The sequence below is a fragment of the Myotis myotis genome, unplaced genomic scaffold (assembly GCF_014108235.1).
Source record: "Myotis myotis isolate mMyoMyo1 unplaced genomic scaffold, mMyoMyo1.p scaffold_m19_p_5, whole genome shotgun sequence".
Lineage (NCBI taxonomy): Eukaryota > Metazoa > Chordata > Mammalia > Chiroptera > Vespertilionidae > Myotis > Myotis myotis.
The window spans coordinates 34,223,850-34,247,214 of record NW_023416357.1 but is presented as its reverse complement, the minus strand read 5'-3'; the positions used below and the strand labels follow the sequence as shown (position 1 = coordinate 34,247,214).

Sequence of the window (23,365 nt, the reverse complement as noted above, 5' to 3'; positions counted from 1 at the left end):
CAGGAGGCCTCTCAGCTCCACTGATCCTGGTGCTGGGAGGCCTCGCGGCTCCACTGATCCCGGTGTTGGGAGGCATATTACCCTTTTACTATATAGGATAGAGGCCTGGTGCATGGGTGGGGGCCAGCAGGTTTGCCCTGAAGGGTGTCCTGGATCAGGGTGTGGGTCCCCACTGGGGGGCCTGGCTAGCCTGGGTGAGGGGATGATGGCTGTTTGCAGCTGGTCACACACCCTTCAGGGTGGGGGTCCCCACTGGGGTGCCTGGCCAGTCTGGGTGAGGGGCTGAGGGCTGTTTTCAGGCTGGCGGGTGACTGAAGCTCCCAACTGATCCTTTTTTTCTTTTTCTATTTTTATTCTGGGCCAGCTTTAGCTCTGGCTCCAGCTCTGAGGCCTCCACTGCTGAAAGCAGGTATCTGGTTTGTTTGGGTTCTATAATTGAAGCACTGTATCAAATCCAGCTCTGAGATCCCGGCTGGCTGAAAGCAGGTTTCTGGGGTTTTGTTTAGCTTCTATATTTGTAAGAATGTTTCAGACCGCAGGCTCAGAGGCCGGCAGCGGCAGGCGGGGAACGTTGGAGTCCTCCGTCACTGAAGCAAGCAAGCCTCATGTTAACTTCAAGCTGCCTGGCTGCCGGCCGCCATCTTGGCTGGCAGTTAATTTGCATATCTTGCTGATTAGCCAATGGGAAGGGTAGCGGATGTACGCTAATTACCATGTTTCTCTTTTATTAGATAGGATATTTAAATGCCATTTAACAAAGAAAAATCAATCAAAAAAATGAATTTGCGTGTCACCTCTGACACGCATGTCATAGGTTCGCCATCACTGGTCCGGTCTAACCTTACCCTGCATCACAATCAGAGAGCTGAGAGCACCCTGAAACTACCCCAGGGAGAGGTGTGGTGCCAAAGTACAGAGTTGATCCATTAGTTATAACTAAGAGTTTGTAACTGTGTCCCAAGTTATAATTAGAAAACAAATTAGTATCAGCCACTTTATCCTTATAAATATTGTACATAATATACTATTATATGTGTAAAGAAATAACAGGACCAGAGTCATTACTCTTCTTTAAGTATAAATTTTATGGTGTGCATCAAATTTTGAAAATAAGTACTAGATTATACACAAAAGAGAGCTTGTTTGTTTATTTTGTTCAAAAAACCACCAAGTGAAAGTTTGTTTCTTAACATATTTATAGGTTTAGGGGAAAGGGTTATGTTATGGATAGATGGCATTTTAATTAAATGTGGACTCTGCAAGGTACATTAGAACTAACTTTATTTTTGAAAACTAGATGATTATCGTATCAAATATGTCAGCTAGATTCAAGTTTGGACCATGCAGGTTTATCAGGCTTTTGTTTTTCTTTAAAAGTAAATGAAAAGTGAAACTACAAAAAAAAAACAACCCCACAAAAAAACAACTCAGAAATTATATGGGGGACAAGAGATAAGAAGGTCGGATCAAAACCGGGGGTGCAACGATTCACTCTGCACTGAACTCAAAATGTAACATTGGAAACGCCCTCAGGTATTACTTTAATGAGATAATCAGGCAGTACCTGAAAGCTAGGAAATCTGGAATTTTGTTGGCAACTTGTAAGAGAGGGTGTGGAAGAAAGGCCTTTTTAAACCCACGTGGCATTTTTGTGTGTGTGTAATTTAATTTAGAAAAGTTGCCTAGTCCTATGTCAGGTGCATGGCTTGCTCAACAGAGCAAGGGTTAGAATCCAGACTCCACTCATGCTTCTCCAACGAATGGGATATTACTGGCTAAGAATATGTTGCTATCCTCGAGAGGAAGAAGATAATTAAATTTGGGGAGTGGAGAAGGTTGTTCTAGTATAATAGTGGAGAAGTAAAACTGCATCTGATGTGAAAGCGAGAAAGGAAAAAAGGGGCAGAAGGTGAGAAAGACATAAAGAATGTAGAAGAACAAAATTCCAATATTGCTTATTTTGCAATTTTCCCCGAGTCATAGGAATCCTGGTATCTTCTCCCTGCCCATCTCCTTTAGGAAGAGGAGAGGGGAGGGAAAGGGAAAAAGAGTTTTCATTCTCAGCCTTCTTCTCACTCTTTATTACCCATAAGGCAAAGTACAGGATTTTCAGCATTTTCCTCATTTGCAAAATATTTTGGGTTGTATTTCTCTTAAAGGTATGGGCTTTTAGGGTATGTTTTGCAAATGAAAATAAAGAAGGCACACATGGATTTCTGGACTTGCCAAGGTCTCCCTATTCTTCAGGACAAAACCATGATTAGAACCCCAGTCGTAGAAATAAATACCCCTGGAAAGTTTGTCAGCAGAAGCTAAGACTTCTTTCTATAGCAACTTTTATGCCTCCCATGAATTACTCTTTTTTAGATTTATCTACCAATAAAATAGTATTAAGTCAGAAGGAGATGCTTTTAAACTATCAATAAAATTGGAAACATAAGATAGTCTGTAGAATGTGCTAACTTAACATAGATCTCTGAGAAATGGGGATAAAAGTGATAATATTTTAAAAATTTCTTTGAAAATGCTAAGATCAAAAGTTGCTGAGACCTGCAGCTTTGCTCTCTGGATTTATGTGGGGCCCTGCTGGTCGCTTTTAAAAAGGAGAGGATGCTGATTAGTGTGAACACTAGGAGGCTGAAAACCTGTCAGGCTTCACAGAAAGAATTTGTTGCTTATGCCCATTGTTCTCTGTTAGGATTTCTGCATAGTGTCAGCACTTCTAATCCCTAAGTAATTTAAAAAGCATTACTCCTTAAAATCTCTATTCTTTTTAAACAAAAACTAAAAAAATATATTTTGTGTAATTTTTCTTAAGAAATTAACTCTTCTTTGATCACTTCCTTTGGAACCAGCATGTACAATTCCTACTGAGCTTATTTCTAATCAACACAAATTCAGAGCATTCAGTGAAGGAAACATTGAAATCAGGAGAACAGAACACTAGCTGGATATATTCTGGAACCAGAAAGCATGACATGAGATCAAGTCCCCAAGTCTACTACCGTTCCCTAGACCAGTGGTTCTCAACCTTCCTAATGCCGCGGCCCTTTAATACAGTTCCTCATGTTGTGGTGACCCCCAATTTCATTGTTACAAACTGAACATAATTAAAGCATAGTGATTAATCACAAAACAATATGTAATTATATATGTGTTTTCCGATGGTCTTAGGCGACCCCTGTGAAAGGGTCGTTTGACCCCCAAAGGGGCCGTGACCCACAGGTTGAGAACCGCTGCCCTAGACCCTTCCATCCTCCATTCTCCTTATGAACATCCCAAACACACTCTTGCCTCGGGGCCTTTGCATTTCCTGTTTCCCCGGAGCACTCTTTTCACAGATGTGTACATAAATCACTCCCTTAGTTTCTTTTAACTCTGCTCCAGTGCCACCTTATCCGAGAGAATTTCTCTGACTATACTATTTAAAACTTCCCTCCACCTCACTATCAATCTCCTTAACCTGCTTTGTTTTTCTTCTTTCTCACTCCATTACAATGAGCTCCTTGAAAGCAGGGACCTAATCTGTTTTGTTTATTGCCTCATATCCAGAGCCTAGATCATATGTGACACATAGTAAGCATTTTATATACATTTGCTGAACAAAACAAAGGCCAGGTCTTGGTGCTTGTTTTAAGAGGGCTAATGATGAGTTATGATGTGCCCTTAGGAAATCCATTAAGGTCTAGATACCTTTCAGTTAGGGGTTAGATTTGCTCAGTGTGGATCCAGAAGAAAAGAGCAAGACAGATTTTGGCTGAATGTAAGGAAGAACCTGATAAGAATTGTAGCTGTCTGAAAAGTACTTGATATTTCTGTAGATGCTTATTCAGATTGTGTGACCACTTTGGGGATAATTATAGAGGACATTTAAGCAGCGTGTACAAATTAGATTATATTACTTCTAAAATCAATTCTTAAAAATGTATGATTTGGCATTGACTCAAAAATTAATAATCAAGTTTGGTTCTTCTGCAAAATGTTGCCAGACAGATTGTATCTATTCTGTTAGCACCTAAAGCAAGGGTTGGCAAAATCTATTTCCTTGGCCAAATTTGGCCCCTCACCTCTTTTTGTAAATAAACTTTATTGGAACACAGCCATGGCCATTTACATATATGTTTATGGCTTCTTTCACATTATAATGGCCCAGTTGAATAGTGACAACCAATACTGTATGGAACACAAAAATCAAAATATTCACTATGTTGCTCTTTGCAGAGAAAGTTTGCCAACCTCTATACCCTTAACCAATAAACTATGGAAATATACTTGTATTCAACCTACCAATTTCCTCCTCTTCCTTCTTCATCATTATTGATTGTTGTATGTGTCAGTAAAGATCCAACCATAATAATAGAGGTCATTCTGAATATTTAAATAGAGAGAATTTAATGCACATACTTGGTTACTTGGCAATTAAAGAGGCTTGCAGCCCATACATCAGGGTCAGCAGGAAGATGCCACCACTCCTACCAGAAAGATCCAGGAAGGAGGTAGTTTTATCAGAGTCCAGAAGCTGGAAGCATAGCATGGGGTGGAGGTGTGGGGCTTTTGTTTCCTGAAGTTAGGGCCGCAGAATGATTCTGTGCCTGCCTAAGATGCTTTCTGAGGTAGAGAGGAAATGAGAGAAATGCCCTGGCTTCTCCCACGCGTGCCTTTCATTGCCTGCACCTAACCAGAAGTCAGCTGGCACAGAAGCCTGGGATATGGAGCTTGCAGAGTTTGTTCCCCTGATATATAGAGCAGAGCAGGAACGATGAGGGATGGTCTATGGATGCCTGACCCAAAACCAGCACTGCTGCCAATAGTTATTCAGAGCTACCATGTGCCAAGTACAGAGCTAGACATTTTACATGAATCTTCAACTAGGAGATAAATACTAGTTTATAGATGAGGGCTGGAAAATGAATTACATTGCTCAAGGCCATGAATTAAACAAATGACAAAGTTAGAATCGAATCCAGGCTAGTCTTACTCCAAAATTCTTATTTTATAAGAATTGGCCCTCTTATTCTATAAATGAGGGAAAAAAGAGTAGCTTGGAGAAGATAAGAAACTTACAGCTGGAAATGACAAGACTAGGTCCATAGTCCAAGTTACTCCTGTTAGGTATTTGTGTATCTTAACAGCTAAAGCCTCACACTGTTACTGTAGCATTTAGACAGTGTCCAGAGGAGGTGCCACTCAGATTGAGGGAGGTGTCCTTGCATCCTGAAGCTATTACTAAGCAAACCTTTCTGTACTCAGTACTCTGTTGTAAAATGGGATTATTAAGGACAACCACCTCATAAGAGTGTAGACAGAGGTTCAATAGACAATAGATCTTGAGACCTCTGAACAGTGTGCCCCAGAGTAGGTACTTACTAAATGCTAAGTCTCTGTTGTCATTGTTAATATTTTCATTATGCTGACACTAGAGTGATTATTCCAGGAAAAGAGTGGATCAAAAATTTTACAAAATATTATCCAAGTGCTTCATGAAACAGCAATATCCTCCTATTGGACCCTTTCTCTTCTAGCTAGGAGTGACATTACAAGATAATTAGGAATAGGATTTTTGTTCTTAAGTGAATGGCCTTCACGATACCTTAGTTCGTTAATTTGAGGCTTTTTTATGTACCAGTGCTTTTCTATGAAATGTTATCTGCTCTCGTGCTTCCATACAGTTTGTTTCATCTAGGATGGCCTTTTTCCAACTAATTCCCAACGTATGACCTTTCCCTTCCTGTCCCCATGGCTTTACTTGGCTTTATTCTTAATAATCCCCCCACCCCTACCCCAAAAGTCCTTTTGCTTAACCAGCTCAATTCCTACAATATCTTATAAAGTTACAAAAATTAAGTTTTCATAATACTTTTATTATAATTATAATACACTCAAGGTTTGCTTCCAGAGGAAAAGTTTCCCTATGATTAGTCACATGACACATTGATCGTTTGCCTTCATACAGCACCTGCATCATGCTGTCCTATAAGTACTGCCTGCAACAGTGCTGTGGTTTGTCTGTTTGTATCTGGTTTCTCCAACTAGTTTGAAAGCTGTGAGAACTTTTAGGTAGTTGGTGCTTTACAAATACTTAAGTTTTATGTGAAAACTTGTACCTATAGTTAAAATTATTTGTATTTTTAAAAATTGATAATATTTGCTTAAAAACTAGCCTTGCTGCATGGCAAGGCCACTGACAACTCCAGTCATTGTGTGAGGTTCCCTGGAAATGGCTAGGAAAGGAAAGCGGTAGCACACGATGAAGCAAGACACCAGAAGCATATCTTTCCAGTGTGACGCACTATGTAGCCTATGGTTCATACTTAGTTTGCATTTTTTTGAAAAGTCAGGTAAAAATGGTAATTTGGCAAGCAGAATCATTAGGTTTGGCATTGCAGTGTCATATTTTAATGTGCAGAAAAATATTTTAAATTCTGGGCCCATAACAGAATGCAGACCTGCTCTCACTATTTCCAGAATCTGAGGCTTTGGACTTGATATGCTAGTAATTTGAACCATAGTATATAGAAAGTAATGGTGACCATGCAAATATATGCACATTGTGGTCTATTATTTTTGCACATGCTTCAAGGGACTGACATCAGAAAACTGTATAAAATACAGTAAATGTAGAGATGCCATGGAAAGTGGTAAAAAGCCTGAAAATGATATCTGAGAGTGTCTGTAACGTACTCATTATTTATTCACAATTAATAATTTTATCTAATGACTTGCTCCATTCTTCCATATTTAAAGTGAGTGTTTCTCGATCAGTAGCTTCAAGTTTTAGGTGCAACAGCTGCAGAACTCTAAAAGATACATCAAATTAGGTCATATTGTTCAAACACTGTGAGATGTTATACTTTAATTCTTTTCGAACTTAAGTATTGAATTTAGGATGGCCCTGTGGTATTTGGCATCTGGACCTAGCTAGATTGGCAAGATTTTCCTCTGTAAAAAAATCCAGGTAGAAGAAGCATTCCAAATTTTAAAAACAAATAATTCTCTCTTCACCTTCCCAACATCCTTCTCTGTCTCCCATTCAACACATGTACATGTTTTGAACCAAATTAGTATTTTATTTTCTGTGATGTTAAAGTTAAAATGTAAATCCTAATAAGTCCACATTCCTGGAATTGGAAGGTGTTTAAACTTGAGGCCTAGCATTTTGCCCATTTCATCCCATGTCTTAAAATATGGTTTTTGTCAGAGCTAGACAGTAAACAGCTATAGTAGTCGGGGTCCAAACCACAATTAATAGTGCTGAATGTCATGTTACAAACCTGCCTCTTGATTCCTTAAAATAAAGAGCTGGGAGTAGCTGTGGCAACTGGACCTCAAACACTGCTACCAAAAAAGATTTTGTGTTTTGATTTCTTCTCCTGGTTTTTATTTGTGCTTATAAGGAGATACCTGATGGATCGATTGCAAAGTGGACTATGACATGCATCTAAGTGTAAAGTTATATGGAAACTGTCTAACACTTCACTTTGTTTAAATGACTTCAGTTATTTCTTCTGTGGCTAAGATTACAATTCAGACACTTCAGTCTGAATACTGGTTGTAAAAGAGTAGAGCATGTCCCAGAGAGTAAGGCAGTGAGCTAATGTGATGGAGTTCAGGCAATTTTAATTTTAGGGATGCTGTCCCTTGGTTTTGGAATTTTTCAACAATCGTACCATTTATGATTTTATTTTATTTTAGCCATGTCCTTTGGGGGCCCGAGATTTTCGAGAGAAACAGTGTGCAGACTTTGACAATATGCCTTTCCGTGGAAATTATTATAACTGGAAACCCTTTACTGGAGGTAATGTATAACCTGGCAGAGCATTCATCATGCTTGAGAGCTTTGCAATCATGAAAGAGTATATAAATAATACAGACACACACATTTCTACACATACTAGTAAAAATTAGTGTTTGTAAATCAAAGCAGGAAAATACTTATAATATTATAAAGGTCTCATGTTTTAGTTTCCCTGTAATGAACTTTATGTTAGTACAAATGATCAGAAATCATTTTTTTGAGTTCTTGACTTCTTGAGGTATGTGGACATTACATTATAATCATTTATAATCACGAAGTATTTAGAGATATCACCCTAAAAACAAATTATAACAATATAAATCAACTCAAAGAGGCCAGGAAAATGTGTTCTTTCTTGAGAAAAGGCTAAGGATCTTACCATAGATTTTTAAAATTCTTTTTTAGTGTTGGGAAACATTTTTGCTCTTTAATTTGGGCATGTATCAAACACCAGTTGTTCAGTAAGCACAAAAAGTTTGCTTACACTCCCAAAATACAAACTAAGTTTTGTTAAAATTTTCTCTTGGAAAGATTGAATGCACATTCAAAATTTTTGCTTGTTTTAACATTTTTGAAAAAATTTCAACATAGAACAATATTGAAATAATTTTACAGTGATGTTTTTATCCACCACCAAGATTCTACCATTAACATTTCAGTATATATTTTTCATTACATGTCTAGTCATCTCTGTCCATTCATCAATCTATGCTTTTTTTTGGATGCATTTCAAAGTAAATTGTAGTCATTAATATACTTTCCTGTAAGTAATTAAGCATGCATACATCAACCCCAGTTCAGTACTGTTTACTTTTTTCTTTTGAGGTTAGATTATGTACAATGAAATGCACAGATCTTAACTGTACTTTCCCTGAGTTTTAACAAATGCATGCACCTGTAAAACTCTACTGAAATATAGAACATTACCATTACCTCCATAGTCCTTCCCAGTCCATAGCTGCCTCTACCTGTTTGTTCTAAGAGGCAACTACTGTTATGATTTTTTTTTTTTACCATAGATTAGTTTTTCCTATTCCAGAACATCATATAAATGACATTATGTTATATTTACTCTTTTGTGCAAGGCTTCTTTAAGCCCAATGTTTTTGAAATCCATCTGCATTATTGCATGTACAAGCAGTTCATTCCTTTTTATTGCTAAGCAGTATTATAATAAGTTTGCTTTTCCGTTCTGTGACTGATGGACACCTGGGGTGTTTCTAGTTACAGTTGTTATGAATCAGCTGCTGTGATTATTTGCATACTCATCTTTTTGTGGGCATATGTTTTCATTTCTCTTGGGTAAATACTTAGGAGTAGAATTGTTGAATAATAGGGTAGGTATGAGTTTAATTTAAAAAAAAAACCTGCCAGATATTTTTCCAAAGTTATTGTACCATATCACAACTCCCACCAACAATGTGTAGGTTCTGTTTGTTCCATATCCTTGCCAACATTTGGTGTTTCCAGTCTTCTCCTGGTGTGTGTATAATGATGTTTTACTGTAGCTTTAATTTGCATTTCTTTTTTTAAAAAATCTATTTTTATTGATTTCAGAGAGGAAGGGGGAGAGAGAGAGATAGAAACATCAATGATAAGAGAGAATTATTGATCGGCTGCCTCCTGCACACCCCCTACTAGGGATTGAGCCCGCAACCTGGGCATGTGCCCTTGGCCGGAATCGAATCCGGGACCCTTCATTCCGCAGGCCGATGCTCTATCCACTGAACCAAACCTGCTAGGGCTTTAATTTGCATTTCTGATTATTGATTATGTTGAGCACATTTTCATGTGCTTATTGACCATTTATGTATCTTTTGTTAATTGTTCACATTCTTTGCCTATTTTCAAATTGGTATTTTATCTTTTCACTAGAGGCTTGATGCACAAAATTCGTGCAAGGGGCTTGGCCCTCACAGCCCCGTCTTCATCCGGAAGGTCATTTGTCCAGTCTAATTAGCATATTACACTTTTGTTATTATAGATTCTCTAGTGGTAGTTATTTATCAGATGTTTTACGAATATTTTCTCACAGTCTGTGGCTCTCCTGTTACTTTTTAAATGGTATTTTAGATGAGTATAGGATTTTAATTTTGATGAATTCTAATTTTTCAATTTTTTTCTTTTATGGTTATTGTGTTCTGTGTCCTGTTTTAGAAATCTTTGTCTACTTCAACTCTAGATGGTATTTTTTAATCTTTGCTTCTAAGAGCCAGGTTTTTTATCTTTAAATTTAGGTGTACAATCAAAAACAATTTAGGAATATGGTGTGTATTTGTAGTATATTTATGTACTCTATTTTGTTTCATCAATCTATTTGTCAACTCCATATTAGTACCACACTGACTTAATTATTGTAATTGTATAGTCTTGGACACAGGTAGCATAAGTTCCTCAAACTTTGATCTTTTTAAAAAGAGTTATTTGGATATTCTAAATGCTTTGCATTTCCATATAAATTACAAAATTTGTTGTTAATTTCTACAGAAAAACATGCTGGGCTTATGCTTGTTATCATGTTGAATCTGTAGATCAATACAGGGAGAAGTAACAAACTCAAATATTGAATTTTCCAATTTATGAACGTAGTATATATCTCTATGTATTTGTGTCTTTTTTAATGTCTCTAGCTATGTTTTGTAGTTTTAGATATAAGGTCTTGCACATCTTTTGTTAAACCAATTTCTGAGTAATTTATGTGTTTTGACACTATTGTAAATGAAAGTTTTAAAAATTTCATTTTTAATTATTAACTCTAGTGTATAAAAATAAAATTAATTTTTATATATTAATTTTGTGTTCTGTTATTTAGGATTTTCTTGCTAAATAGTCATGTTATTTGGAATAGAGACGGCCTATTTCAATCTTTTTGCCTTTTATTTCATTTTCTTGTCTTAATGCACTGGCTTGGCCCTTCAATACAATTTGTGCATGTGGAGATTATATGTGATTTTCTTCTTTATTCTGTTAATATGATAAATTACTTAACAGATTTTATAATGTCAAACCAACCTTTTATTCCCAGGATAAACCCTATGTGGTAATGTTTTACTATTTTTTATATGTTATTAAATTTAATAGCTAATATTTTATTAAGTATATTTGTGTCTATGTTCATAAGGGAAACTGATTTCTAAATTTTATTTTTGTTATGTCTTTGACAAGCTTTGGTATCAGAGTTACTCTGGCTTCCTGAAATAGAATTCTTATTTATTTTGAAAGAGTTTGTAACATTGGTATTATTTTTTCCTTGGAAAAATAGTAAAAGCATGTATGTTTGGTATTTTCTTTGTACAAAAAATTATTACAAATTCAGCTCCTTTAACAGATAAAAGAATTGTTCAGACTTTTAAATTCTTATGTGAGTTTTCAAATTTGTGTCTTTGATAAGTTTATTGGTAAGTTACATCCATGTTGTTCAATTCATTGATAGAAAATTAATCATAACATTCTGTTATTATTCTGTTTAATATCTGTAGGATCTAGAGTGATGTATGCTCTTTGATTTCTGATATTTATAATATGTATTTCTCTCTTTTACTTGATCAGTCTTACTTGAGGTTTATCAATTTTAATTATCTTTTCAGAGAATCGACTTGGCTGTAGCACTTTTCTCTATTACTGTCTTTTTTCTTTTAATTATGGGTTTATTTTGCTCTATTGCATTCCCCAAAGTTGATGTGTTTTTATTTCCTTTATTTCAAAATATTATCCTATTTACATTGTGATTTCTTGTTTACCCATGGGTTATTTAGGTTATTTATAATTGTCATTTTTATTTCTTTTTGTATCCTGCTACTTTATTGAATTCATTGGTCAGTTCTAGAGTTTTTTGGTGGAATTTCCAAATATTTTATATATTCTAGATTTTTTGTTATTAATTTATAGTTTAATTCTAATATGCTTAGAGAATACTCTGCATTATTTAAATTCTTAAAATTAATTGAAATTTGTTTTATGATACAGCTTATTCTCCATGTTGGTGAATATTCTATTTATACTTGAAAAGGATGTGTTTTCTGCAGTTGTTGGATATAGTAGTGTTCTATGGATATCCATGAGGTCAAGTTGGCTAGTGTTATGCAAATATTTTTAAATTTTTCTGGGTGTTTTTTTTTCTCCTGCTCTTGCTCTTCTATCAAGTACTGAGAGAAGTGTGTTAAAATCTTGAACTATTATATGACTTTACTTTCTTTTTTATAACTTTTTGTTTCATGTATTTTGAATCACTTTTATTAAGTTCATATACATTTGATATTGTTTTATCTTATTGTAGGAGGATTTAATAATTAGCATCTAGATCAGGGGTGGGCAAACTTTTTGACTCAAGGGCCACAATGGGTTCTTAAACTGGACGGGAGGGCCGGAACAAAAGCATGGATGGAGTGTTTGTGTGAACTAATATAAATTCAAAGTAAACATCATTACATAAAAGGGTACGGTCTTTTTTTTTTTTAGTTTTATTTATTTCAAAGGGGCCAGATCCGGCCCGAAGGCCGTAGTTTGCCCACGGCTGATCTAGGTAATTGAGTGGAATGAATTAACACTAAATTCATAATAAGCTTTAAATGAAGGTAATTGGTAATGTGACCTTCCATTTAGAGAATCACCCTAAATCCCTTCTTGAAATAATAGCAGTACCTCTTCTGAAAACTCATTGTAACAGAGAAAGCTAAATACATCTTGAGCAGTGAAAAAGGAGGAAATTTATTTCTATGAATACAACCATAGTAATTGCATGTCTTGCCTATCAAATACTATGTTACATAATTAATATAGTATTAAAATTGAGTAAATAAAAGGCTAGTGTTCTTTTTAAAAAGCCCATTACATAAAAAGCTCCATTAACTTTCAAAACATTACAATAATAAATGGGGAAGGAACAATAGTGGGTAGTAATGAAAACAATCCCAGTAATATTCATGGAAATTTAGAGCAATTTTATTCATGAGAATCTTACAAAAATAGATTATAAATACCTTGATTATAGTTCAGAAAGAAATTATTTTATTGATTACTTATTATTTCTGTGCTCAGAACAGCAAAATATATCATTACCCTAAGCTTAGTAATACCTTGTAAGTCCTATAGGAGTTTTATAGCCTACAGATAAAGAAAATGGGAGAAAACATGAACTTGGGCCAGTGGTTGTAAACTGGTGGTTCAAGAACAGTTTTTACTTACATATGTGTTTTAAACTTCACAGTATTTTTGAAAATGTTGAATGAGTTGCCAAGAACAGGTTATATTTTAAAAATCTAGGTTTTCATCTTCTCTTGAAAAAATAGGGTTTGTGAATATATTGAGCCTTCTTGCACAACAACTATCCTATATAATAAAACCCTAATATGCAAATAGACCAAATGGCAGAATGACCGGTCACTATGACATGCACTGATCACCAGGGGGCAGATGCTTAATGCAGGAGCGTCCACAGGGGGAGTGCCGCTAAGCCAGAAGCTGGGCTCACAGCTGGTGAGTGCAGTGGTGGTGGTGGTAGCCTCTCCCACCTCTGCTGCAGGTGGGCGGTAAGGAGTGAGGGGTCCCCAGATTGCCAGAGGGTGCAAGCTGGGCTGAGGGACACTCGCCCCCCCGCCCCCGAATGCACGAAATTTTGTGCACCGGGCCTCTAGTCAACTATAACAGGGATCTCCTTTTAAAGGAATGTTCTGTCTCTCACTTATCATTGTCTTCACCACCCAGTTGGCTTCTTTCTTTTACTCCATATACCTTCACTCTGCAGCAACCTGTGTCTACCTTAGGCATGCCATTTCAATCTTTCTGCCTTATATTCTTTATAAGAAGTAGTCAGCTTTATTTCAAAGAGAAATTTTATCAAAATAATTAGAATAAGACCAAAGTGTTTTAAACTTCATAAAAGGAAGATTGAACAGGAGGTATTCTTCTTACGTCATATTTTTAATCAATAGTTACATATTTATAAGTCACTTTTTCATGCGCTGTTTTGAATGAAATATATCCATATTTATTGCTACTTTTCAACATATTATGAGGGTATGACATGTACTTTGCTTGTTTTAAATGGCTATTATTCTTACCTATCTTTTATATCAACCTTAAAAAATACAAATTTCAATGACAAAATGAAAATGCTCAAGTTATTATATATGTTCACAAAATAATATTAGATATTATTTTAACTATTCAATTTTAAAACTATAATTAATTTTATCTTTGATTTGCTAATCTGATAACAATTTATCTCCACACTAAAGCCATTTTCACGGAATATGATATGTTTAAAAACAGGTACAAATAGTTTTATTTTTCAACTACCATGTCCCTGCTAAAGTAGGAGAGTTTTTGTATCAGCTTCCATAACAAGTTACGTATGTTGTAGAAATTCTGATTTGTCATATAAGGTAATAGTTTCAAGCCACCTTAAACTTTATTTCCTTGGTTCATTTTTAAAAACAGTTTTATTTCATTTATTTGCTTCAGTATTCAGGTACCTCCACTGTGATGCCTTTTGACCCAAAAGATATTGTAAACATATATTGGAAACACTTAAAATTTTTAAACTTGAAAACTACTTAGCAGGACCTTCATTAAGTTGAGCAAGGAATGAAAATAAACATGAAATTTTAGCAAAAGAGGAAAGAAACCTACACATCCAGGGATATAGTCAGGGAATGATGTCTATATGAATTGTACATATGCTATGGGGAATATTGAATCACTGTCTCATAGGAGAACCAATCCATTTATTTCTTTTGTACTGCATTTGTCCAGGTGGAATGAAACCGTGTGCATTAAACTGCTTGGCTGATGGCTACAACTTCTACACTGAACGTGCCCCCGCAGTGATTGATGGGACTCGGTGCAATATGGATTCACTGGATATCTGCATCAATGGAGAATGCAAGGTTGCTTAAATGATCACTAGAGGCCCGGTGCACAAAATTCATACGGGGGAGGGGGTGGGGTCCCTCAGCTCAGCCTGCACCCTCTCCAATCCGGGACCCCTTGGGGGATGTCCGACTGCCTCTCGCAATCAGGGACCGCTGGCTCCTAACCGCTCTCCTGCCTGCCTGCCTGCCTGATCACCCCTAGCCCCTCTGCCTGCCTGCCTGATCGCCCCTAACCACCTCTGCCTGCCTGATTGCCCCTAACTACTCCCCTACCAGCCTGATTGCCCCTAAGTGCTCCCCTGCTGGCCTGATTGCCCCTAAGTGCTCCCCTGCTGGCCTGATTGCCCCTAACTGCCTCTGCCTCACCCTGCACCTGGGACCCAGGATTCCCTCCTCCAGCTGGTCACAGACACCTGGAACTGGGCTTCCCACCCTATGGCCGGCTGCAGGCACCTAGGACCTGGGCCAGCTTTGCCTGGGCTGACTGCAGCCGCAGGGGACCGTGAGCAGGTGACTTCGCCCTGGCCAGAGCCGCAGGTGCCCAAGACCATGGGGCTGGTGGCTTGTCCCTCTCCTGGGTCACAGGCACTGGCACCTGGGACCACAGTGTGGGTGGCTTTCCCTCTCCTGGTCCGCAGGCACAGGCACTGACACCCAGGACCGCGGCCCGGGTGGCTTGTCCCTCTCTCGGGCCACAGGCGCAGGCACAGCTGCTGGCTCCTGGGACCTCAGGGACCATGGTGCATGCGGATTGTCCCTCTCCCGGGCCACAGGCACAGCCAGTGGTGCCTGGGACCACGGGGACCATGCCTGGGACTGCGGGGCATTCAGCTTGTCCCTTTCCCGGGCCACAGGCACAGCCACTGGTGCCTGGGACCATGGGGACCGTGGGGCATGCGGATTGTCCCTCTCCCGGGCAGTAGGTGCAGCAGCTGGCGCCCAGGACTGCGGGGACCATGGGGCATGCAGCTTGTCCCTCTCCCAGGCCGCAGCCCCAGCTGCTGGCGTCCAGGATCATGGGATGGGTGGCTTGTCCCTCTCCCGGGCCCCAGCCCCAGCTGTTGGCACCTGGGACTGCAGGGCGTGTGGCTTGTCCCTCTCCCAGGCCACAGCCTGGCTGGTCCCCATTCCTCTCTCGCGAGCTCATTTGTGCATGGCTGGTCCCCATTCCTCTCTCCCCAGTGTTGAGTGTCTGAGCTGTTATGGCATGACGGCGTGAGGATGTGATGACTATTTGCATATTAGCTCTTTATTATATAGATTTTTTTTCCTTGTTTTTGTTTTATTTTAAAGAGAAGTGCAAATCTAAGTCCCAGAAAGAAAGAAGATATAAAAACATTGTCTATCCTTCTGGCTACTAGCCTCCAAATGTATCTGATAGCCCAGTGTGTGTGTGTGTGTGTGTGTGTGTGTGTGTATTTACTTGAAGAAAAGGTTATTTCTGTGACAATATTAAAATTCTTTTTAGATAATAAAAACCCAGATACAGCTTACTAGTACATTCAGAGATTACATGCCTGGTATCAATGGCTAAATGTCAAATATACAAATTTAAGTTCCAAAATTTGTACCAAAAATGTATAAGAATCCACATCTCTGTGGTTCAATGAAAGACTGAATGGTAGAGTTTATGGCAGTTTTATTCAGCTAGTGGGTACAGGTATTCATTTTTAAAGATTTACCCAGTCATGATTTCCACAACCAATCCTGGACTCTAACAACTGGATAATCCAAAAGGGCTAGTGATTGAGAAAGGACAAAATGTCATGCCCAGTCAAGACTCTTGCTGTTATAACCTCGTATAGGACTAAATGCCATTTTTCTCATTTCTTGCATGTATTGATTTGGGGTATAAGTAAGAGTCCATTGCTAACAAATTATAATATTTTAAAAATTGAAGCATGGTATCTATAAATAATTAAATCTAGGTTAGAAATATAGACATCCATTCCTGGGGAATCAGAATTTTTTTTCTTTAAACTTATGTGTTGAGAAATGTTAGCTAGAACTTATTGGAGAGTGAAGGTAAAAGTGGAGAGAGGAAAATATTTCTTGTTTTTATTTCCTTTACTGGAAAAACAAGTAAATAAATACGCTATATTTATTTGCTTAGTAAGAATTCCTTTTTTTCACACACTGAATATTCTTCTCTGTTTGCAGCATGTAGGTTGTGATAATATTTTGGAATCCAGTGTTAGGGAAGATAAATGTCGAGTCTGTGGAGGGGATGGGAGCACATGCGATGCCGTTGAAGGGTTCTTCAATGAAACGTCACCCAGAGGAGGAGGTGAGTGTGTAGAGAGAACTCTTCCTCACGCCTCTGTGTGCTTGGAATAGGCAACACATTTGATCACCACCACCACCCTTTATTTTAAAATTTCTTTATTTAGGCAGACATTGCTTCCCCCCCAAATTGCTTTCAGTCTTTTAAAGTATTAAATATGGCTTCATGTAAGATATTTATTTTATTTTTTTATTGTCTAAAGTTTTACATATGTCTTCTTTAACCCCAATTGACTACCTCCCCCGACCCCCCAGCCATTCCCACTCTGGGCAAGCCCCCACCGCCCCAGTTTCTATGTCCATTGGTTATGCTAATATGCATGCATACAAGTCCTTTGGTTGCTCCCTCTCCCCCTCCCCCCCTCCCACCTCCCCTGCCATATGTCTCTGGATCTATTCTTGCTCATCAAGTTATGTTGATCATTATATCCCACGTATGAGTGAGATCTTGTGATATTTATCTTTCTCCGACTGGCTTATTTCACTTAGCATAATGCTCTCCAGTTCCATCCATGCTGTTGCAAATGGTAAAAGTTCCTTCTTTTTTATAGCGTCATAATCTTCCATGTGTAGATGTACCACAGTTTTTTAATCCACTCATCTGCTGATGGGCACTTAGGCTGTTTCCAAATCTTAGCTATTGTAAATTGTGCTGCTATGAACATAGAGGTGCATATATCCTTTCTGATTGGTGTTGCTGGTTTCTTGGGATATAGTCCTAGAAGTGGGATTACTGGGTCAAATGGGAGTTCCATTTTTAACTTTTTAGGAAACTCCATACTGTCTTCCACAGTGGCTGAACCAGTCTGCATGCCCTCCAACATTACAGGAGAGTTCCTATGTAAGATATTTTAAGTAAATATTATTTCCTTTCTACTTGACTTCATTTTGCCATGTTTCTTTAAGATATGAATTTCCACAGTAGATTGATGTGTGGGCTACGGTTGAGAAAATAAAATGAACCAATATTGTACATGTGAAGGTATTTTAGAGGAAAAGAAAAATACTCTAGAGGTATTCATTAACCCAAAGGGGAATTTGCCCATATTTCATAATTTGTATAGTGAAAAGCCGAAGAAAGCATGGTAGAATAAGGAAAATCATTACTGAATGGTTATTAAACACTCATTTTCTGACTGAGGCTACAGAATCTACTTACACTGGCTGTCTTCTGTGGTCCAGGCTACCTGACAGTTGTGCAGATACCAAGAGGTTCTGTTAATATTGAAGTCAGAGAAGTTGCCGTGTCACCTGCCTATATTGGTGAGTAGCATATTTTGGTAGATTTCAAAAATTAAGGAGAAGGGACAGCACAATATCATGAAGGAAAAGACATACTGCTTTGCCAAATAGAGACAGACTGAGAGAGCAGGCAGACAGCTATGGAGTTTGGGGTGGGGGTGTGTGCGGAGGGATTGAGAAGAAAAAATAGAGAACTCATGGACAATGGACAACACTGTGGTGATTGAGGGTGGGGGTAGGGGGTGAATGGAGGTGAAAGAGGGCATAAAAGGATAAATGGTGATGGAAAAAGAAAAAACGGACATACTGCTTTGAGATGGAATACTTTCATGCTAAAATGAAATTTCAAGTGTTATAGGACCACATGTAAGAACTAAACACAAAAATTAGTAGTTTATAGCTTACTCTTCACTGAGTTGCTTATTTGATTTTTAAAATCAATGTTATTGGGGAATAATTTATATATAATAAAGTATATCCATTATAAGTATACAGTTCAAAGAGTACTGACAATTATTTATATGTATATATAACACAGCCACAATATAGATCATTTCTGACTCTAAAACATCCTCTTATTTGCTTTTGCAATTAAATGCCCCTAGCCTTAGCCTCAGACAAACATTGATCTTTTATCTGACATGTATTTCATTATATTTCTGGGATTTAACATAATTGGATAATACAGTATATACTTATGTATGGCTTTTTTTACTCAGCATAATGTTTTTGAGATTCATCTATATTGTTGAGTGTATCTGAAGTTTACTCTTTTTTATTACTAAATAATATCCCAATGTATGGATATATCATAATATTTTTATCCACTCACTTAAGAATATTTGGGTCATTTTTAGTCTTTGACCATTATGAATAAAGTTTCTTTGAACATTTATAGACAAGCTTTGTGTGGACATATATTTTCATTTCTCATAGATAAAAGCCTAGGAGTGAAATGGTAAGGTTATATGATAAGTACATGATTAACTTTATAAGAAATTACTAAACTGTTTTCTAACATGGTTGTATTATTTATATTCCCACCAATAATGTAGACGAGTTCCAAATGCTCCCTTCCTTTTCAAAATTATTTTGCCTATTTAAATTTTTTTATTAAATTATGAGTCCTTTATGTATTCTATACAAGTCTTTGTTCAAATACATGTTTTATGAATACTTTCTCCCAGTCACTGGCTTATCTATTTTCTATCCTTAATGGTGTCTTTTAATTTGCATGAAATCTAATTTATTAAATTTTTTATTGTTTGGGCTTTCATGTCCTACCTTAGAAATTGTGCCTACCTCAAGGTTGCAAATATTATCGTCAATGTTTCCTTAAGAAATTATAGTTTTAGCTTTTACATTTAGGTATATGGTCCATTTTGAGTTTTTATATAAGGTATAAAGTAAGGGTTGAGGTTCAATTTTTTTAGATGGATATTCAATTACTATAACACCATTTGTTGAGAAGATTATTATTTCTTAAATCAAAAGATCAAATTCACCTTGTTTTCCTTCTTGCATATATCACAGCTCTGCCCTGTCCTGGCCAATGTCTAAGAACAGCTAATTCATATGTTTTGTGAGTTTTCTAGTTGTCTACAGTTGAAGGGCAAATCTAGTACCAGTTATTTCAACAGGGAAAGAAGTGGATATTCTACTTATTTGATGTTTGATCTTTTAAAACAGATTTAGGTTCTCCAGAGACGCCTAGTGAGGCCTGGATGAGTTCTTATGTCCTTTAACATATCATTGCCTTTTCATTAAGTCTTTAAAAAATAAGATGACATCCAGAATACATCTTCGGATAGAACACCAGTATAATCAGGCTTTTCCTTTATTCAAGAAGAGCCCTTTATTTTTGCATCATAATTTTGGAATCAGCAAGACTCAAAACAAAAATAAGACTTGTAACATTAAATTTTTTCCCTTTGATAATTCTCTGTCCATAATGCCACGTCCTCCTCCCCTAGTAAATTACCCAGTACTTGTTAAATGCTCAGTGTCTTCTGAACTACATTATGGTGCCAGCAAAAATGTGTTAGCTGAATAGTTGGGTAAATTGAAAGTGAGAGCTCAAATTGAAGGAGACTACAAAGCTGCTGGCGGAGGCGGGGTGGTCTGGTTTTATTTTTTATTTTACTAGTTCATATTATACAGGTTCAGACGTCCTTATATAACATAAGTAATTCTGATATTTTATTTTATTTTTCATAGATTTTATTGATTTCTTACAAAGAGGAAGGCAGAGGGATAGAGAGTTAGAAACATTGATGAGAGAGAAACATCAATAAGCTGCCTCCTGCACACCTCCTAGTGGGGATGTACCCACAACCAAGATATATACCCTTGACTGAAATCGAACCTGGGACCTTTCAGTCCGCAGGCTGACGCTCTATCCACTGAGCCAAACCGGTTAGGGCTGATATTTTAAATGAAATAGAAAACCACTGTGATCATTGAAAAGAAAAAATTTTAAATACAAGAAAAATTTAAAACTAAATAATCCTTAAAATTGGTTGACATGTTCTTATCTTAAAAGGTTAATTAGATTTGTTTTTGACAAATGAATCATCATAACATATCTGAAGTCAAGAAAATACAAGTAAATGTGCCAGTCAGATTTGAGTGGGGGCATGAAAATGGTCTGTGCTGTTAAGGACAAGTGGTAGAGGTCCAGAGAGGCAGAGACTGCACCATGACCTTTATAGTCTTTTGGGCTGCTTCTGTTTTTGTTTTTGTTTTTCCCCATTAGAGAGAGTGGAAGGGAGGGAGGGAGAAAGAGAGAGGAACATTGATGTGAGAAGACACATCGATTGGTTGCTTCCTACATGCGCCCAACCTGGGCCTGAGGAAACCTGCAACCCAGGTATGGACCCTTGACCAGGAATGGAACCCTAGACCCTTTGATGCTGGAGCCGACATTCCAACCAGTGAGCAACACAGGCCAGGGTGAGCTGCTTGTTTATCTGGCCCAATAAATTAAAAAAAAATTTTTGTAAGAGAACATTTATTGGGTAAATTACAGAGGTAGAAAAAGTAATTCCTAGAAGAAATGGGTTTAGGAAATGAGTTATGGATGTAAAAGAAGAAGCTAAAATAATAACAAAAAACTTAAACTGCCATGTTTGTCATTATGAAATCATGTAATCATTATCAAAATCATCACTGTATTTTTCTCTTTAAAAATTTTTTTTTATTGAATTTATTGGGTAGCATTGGTTATTAAAATTATATTTTATTAATAAATAAAAGTATATCTTATTAAGTTTCAGGTGTACAAGTCTATAATACATCATCTGTGTATTATATTATATAGATGTGTTTACCACACCAAGTCAAGTCTCCTTCCATCACCATTTATCCCCTCTATACCCTTTTTTACCTCCCCTCACCCCCTTTTTCCTCTGGTAATCACCATGCTGTTGTCTGTGTCTATGAGGTATTTTTTTCCTTTGCTTAATCCCTTCACCTTTTTTACCCAGTCTCCCAACACCCTCTCCTCTGACCACTGTCAGTCTGTTCTCTGTATCTATGAGTCTGTTTCTATTTTGTTTGTTAGTTTATTTTGTTCATTAGATTACACATATACGTGAAATTGTATGGTACTTGTCTTTGTCTGACTGCCTTATTTCACTTAACATGATACTCTCTAGGTCCACCCATGCTGTCACAAAAGGAGTAATAGTCCATTGTGTATGTGAACCACACCATTTTTTCTTATCAGTAGTGCCAATAACCTTTTTCTGTCAATAGTTTTAAATGTTTTTAATGCATTTTTAATATAGGTCTTAAAATTATGTATGCATATTTATTAATCCTTTCCTTTATATTTTCTGTGGGTTTTGTCATACTTAAAAAAGCTTTTTATATCCCAGTGTTACTTTTTAAAAGATCTGCCATGTTTTCTCCAAGCATTTTATGATTCAACTGTTTAATTTCAAATATTTACCCATCTGGCATTTATTCTTTCTCTCTTTTTAAACCATTTTTTTAAATTGAGGTTTAATTTACATAAAATAGAACTCAGCCATTTTAAAGTGAACAATTTAGTGGCATTTGGTACATTCCAAAATATTTTCATCACCCCAGAAAGAACCTTGTGTCCATTAAGCAGTTACTCCCCATTCCTCAAGCCCTGGTAACCATCAATCTGCTTTCTGTCTCTATTGGATTTACCTATTCTGGATATCCTATCTAATAAAAGAGGTAATATGCAAATTGACCATCACTCCAACACACAAGATGGCCACCCCCATGTGGTCAAAGATGGCTGCCCCATGTGGTCAAAGATGGCTGCCACAAGATGGCCGGCAGGGGAGGGCAGTTGGGAGCAACCAGGCCTGAAAGGGAGGGCAGTTGAGGGTGACCAGGCCAGCAGGGGAAGGCAATTAGGGGTGACTGAACCTGCAGGGGAGGGCAGTTGGGGGGAACCAGGCCTGCAGAGGTGGGAAGTTAGAAGCAATCGGGCCAGCAGGGGAGGGCAGTTGGGGGCAACCAGGCCTGCAGGCGAGGGCAATTAGGAGCAATTGGGCCGGCAGGGAGGGCAGTTAGGGGCGACCAGGCCTGCAGGGGAGAGCAGTTAGGAGCAATTGGGCTGGCGGGGAAGGGCAGTTGGGGGTGACCAGGCCAGCAGGAGAGGGCAGTTGGGGGCGACTAGGACTGCAGGGGAAGGCAGTTGGAGGGCGACTAGGACTGCAGGGGAGGGCTGTTGGGGGTGACCAGGCTGGCAAGGGAGGGCAGTTAGAGGCAATCGGCTGGCAGGGTAGTGGTTAGGGGCAAGCAGGCAGGCAGGCAGGTGAGCGGTTGGGAGCCAGCAGTCCTGGATTCTGAGAGGGATGTCCCATATTGGAGAGTGGGCAGGCTGGGCTGAGGGACACCGCCCCCCCCCCCCGCGCGCCCCCCCCCCCCGCACAAATTTTGTGCACCGGGCCTCTAGTTTCATATAAATGGCAGTTTACAATATGTGACTTTTTCTGTCTAGCCTTTTCCATTTAGCATAATGTTTTTGAAATTCATAACCATTGAAACATATATTAGTACTTCTTTTAATGGCTGAATAATATTTCATTGTATTGTGTATACCACAAAGTGTTTATTCGTTCATCCATTGATGGACGATTGAGTTGTTTCCACTTTTGGTTATTGGGAATAGTGCTACTATAAACATGTA

At 37.8% G+C, this 23,365-nt stretch overlaps 1 protein-coding gene across 2 annotated transcripts in view; it reads left to right on the top strand.

Annotated features, from left to right (window-relative positions):
* ADAMTS6 (ADAM metallopeptidase with thrombospondin type 1 motif 6) overlaps positions 1 to 23,365 on the top strand; it is a 233,598-nt gene that overhangs the window by 154,361 nt on the left and 55,872 nt on the right. The window contains exons 15-19 of one of the 2 annotated variants that reach the window (XM_036309505.1): positions 7,693 to 7,795; positions 14,549 to 14,682; positions 16,828 to 16,954; positions 17,720 to 17,791; positions 18,133 to 18,213. In XM_036309505.1, the coding sequence (XP_036165398.1) occupies positions 7,693 to 7,795; positions 14,549 to 14,682; positions 16,828 to 16,954; positions 17,720 to 17,791; positions 18,133 to 18,213 (517 nt within the window). The remainder of the gene's footprint in view (positions 1 to 7,692; positions 7,796 to 14,548; positions 14,683 to 16,827; positions 16,955 to 17,719; positions 17,792 to 18,132; positions 18,214 to 23,365) is intronic. The other variant, XM_036309506.1, reaches the window with a different exon arrangement.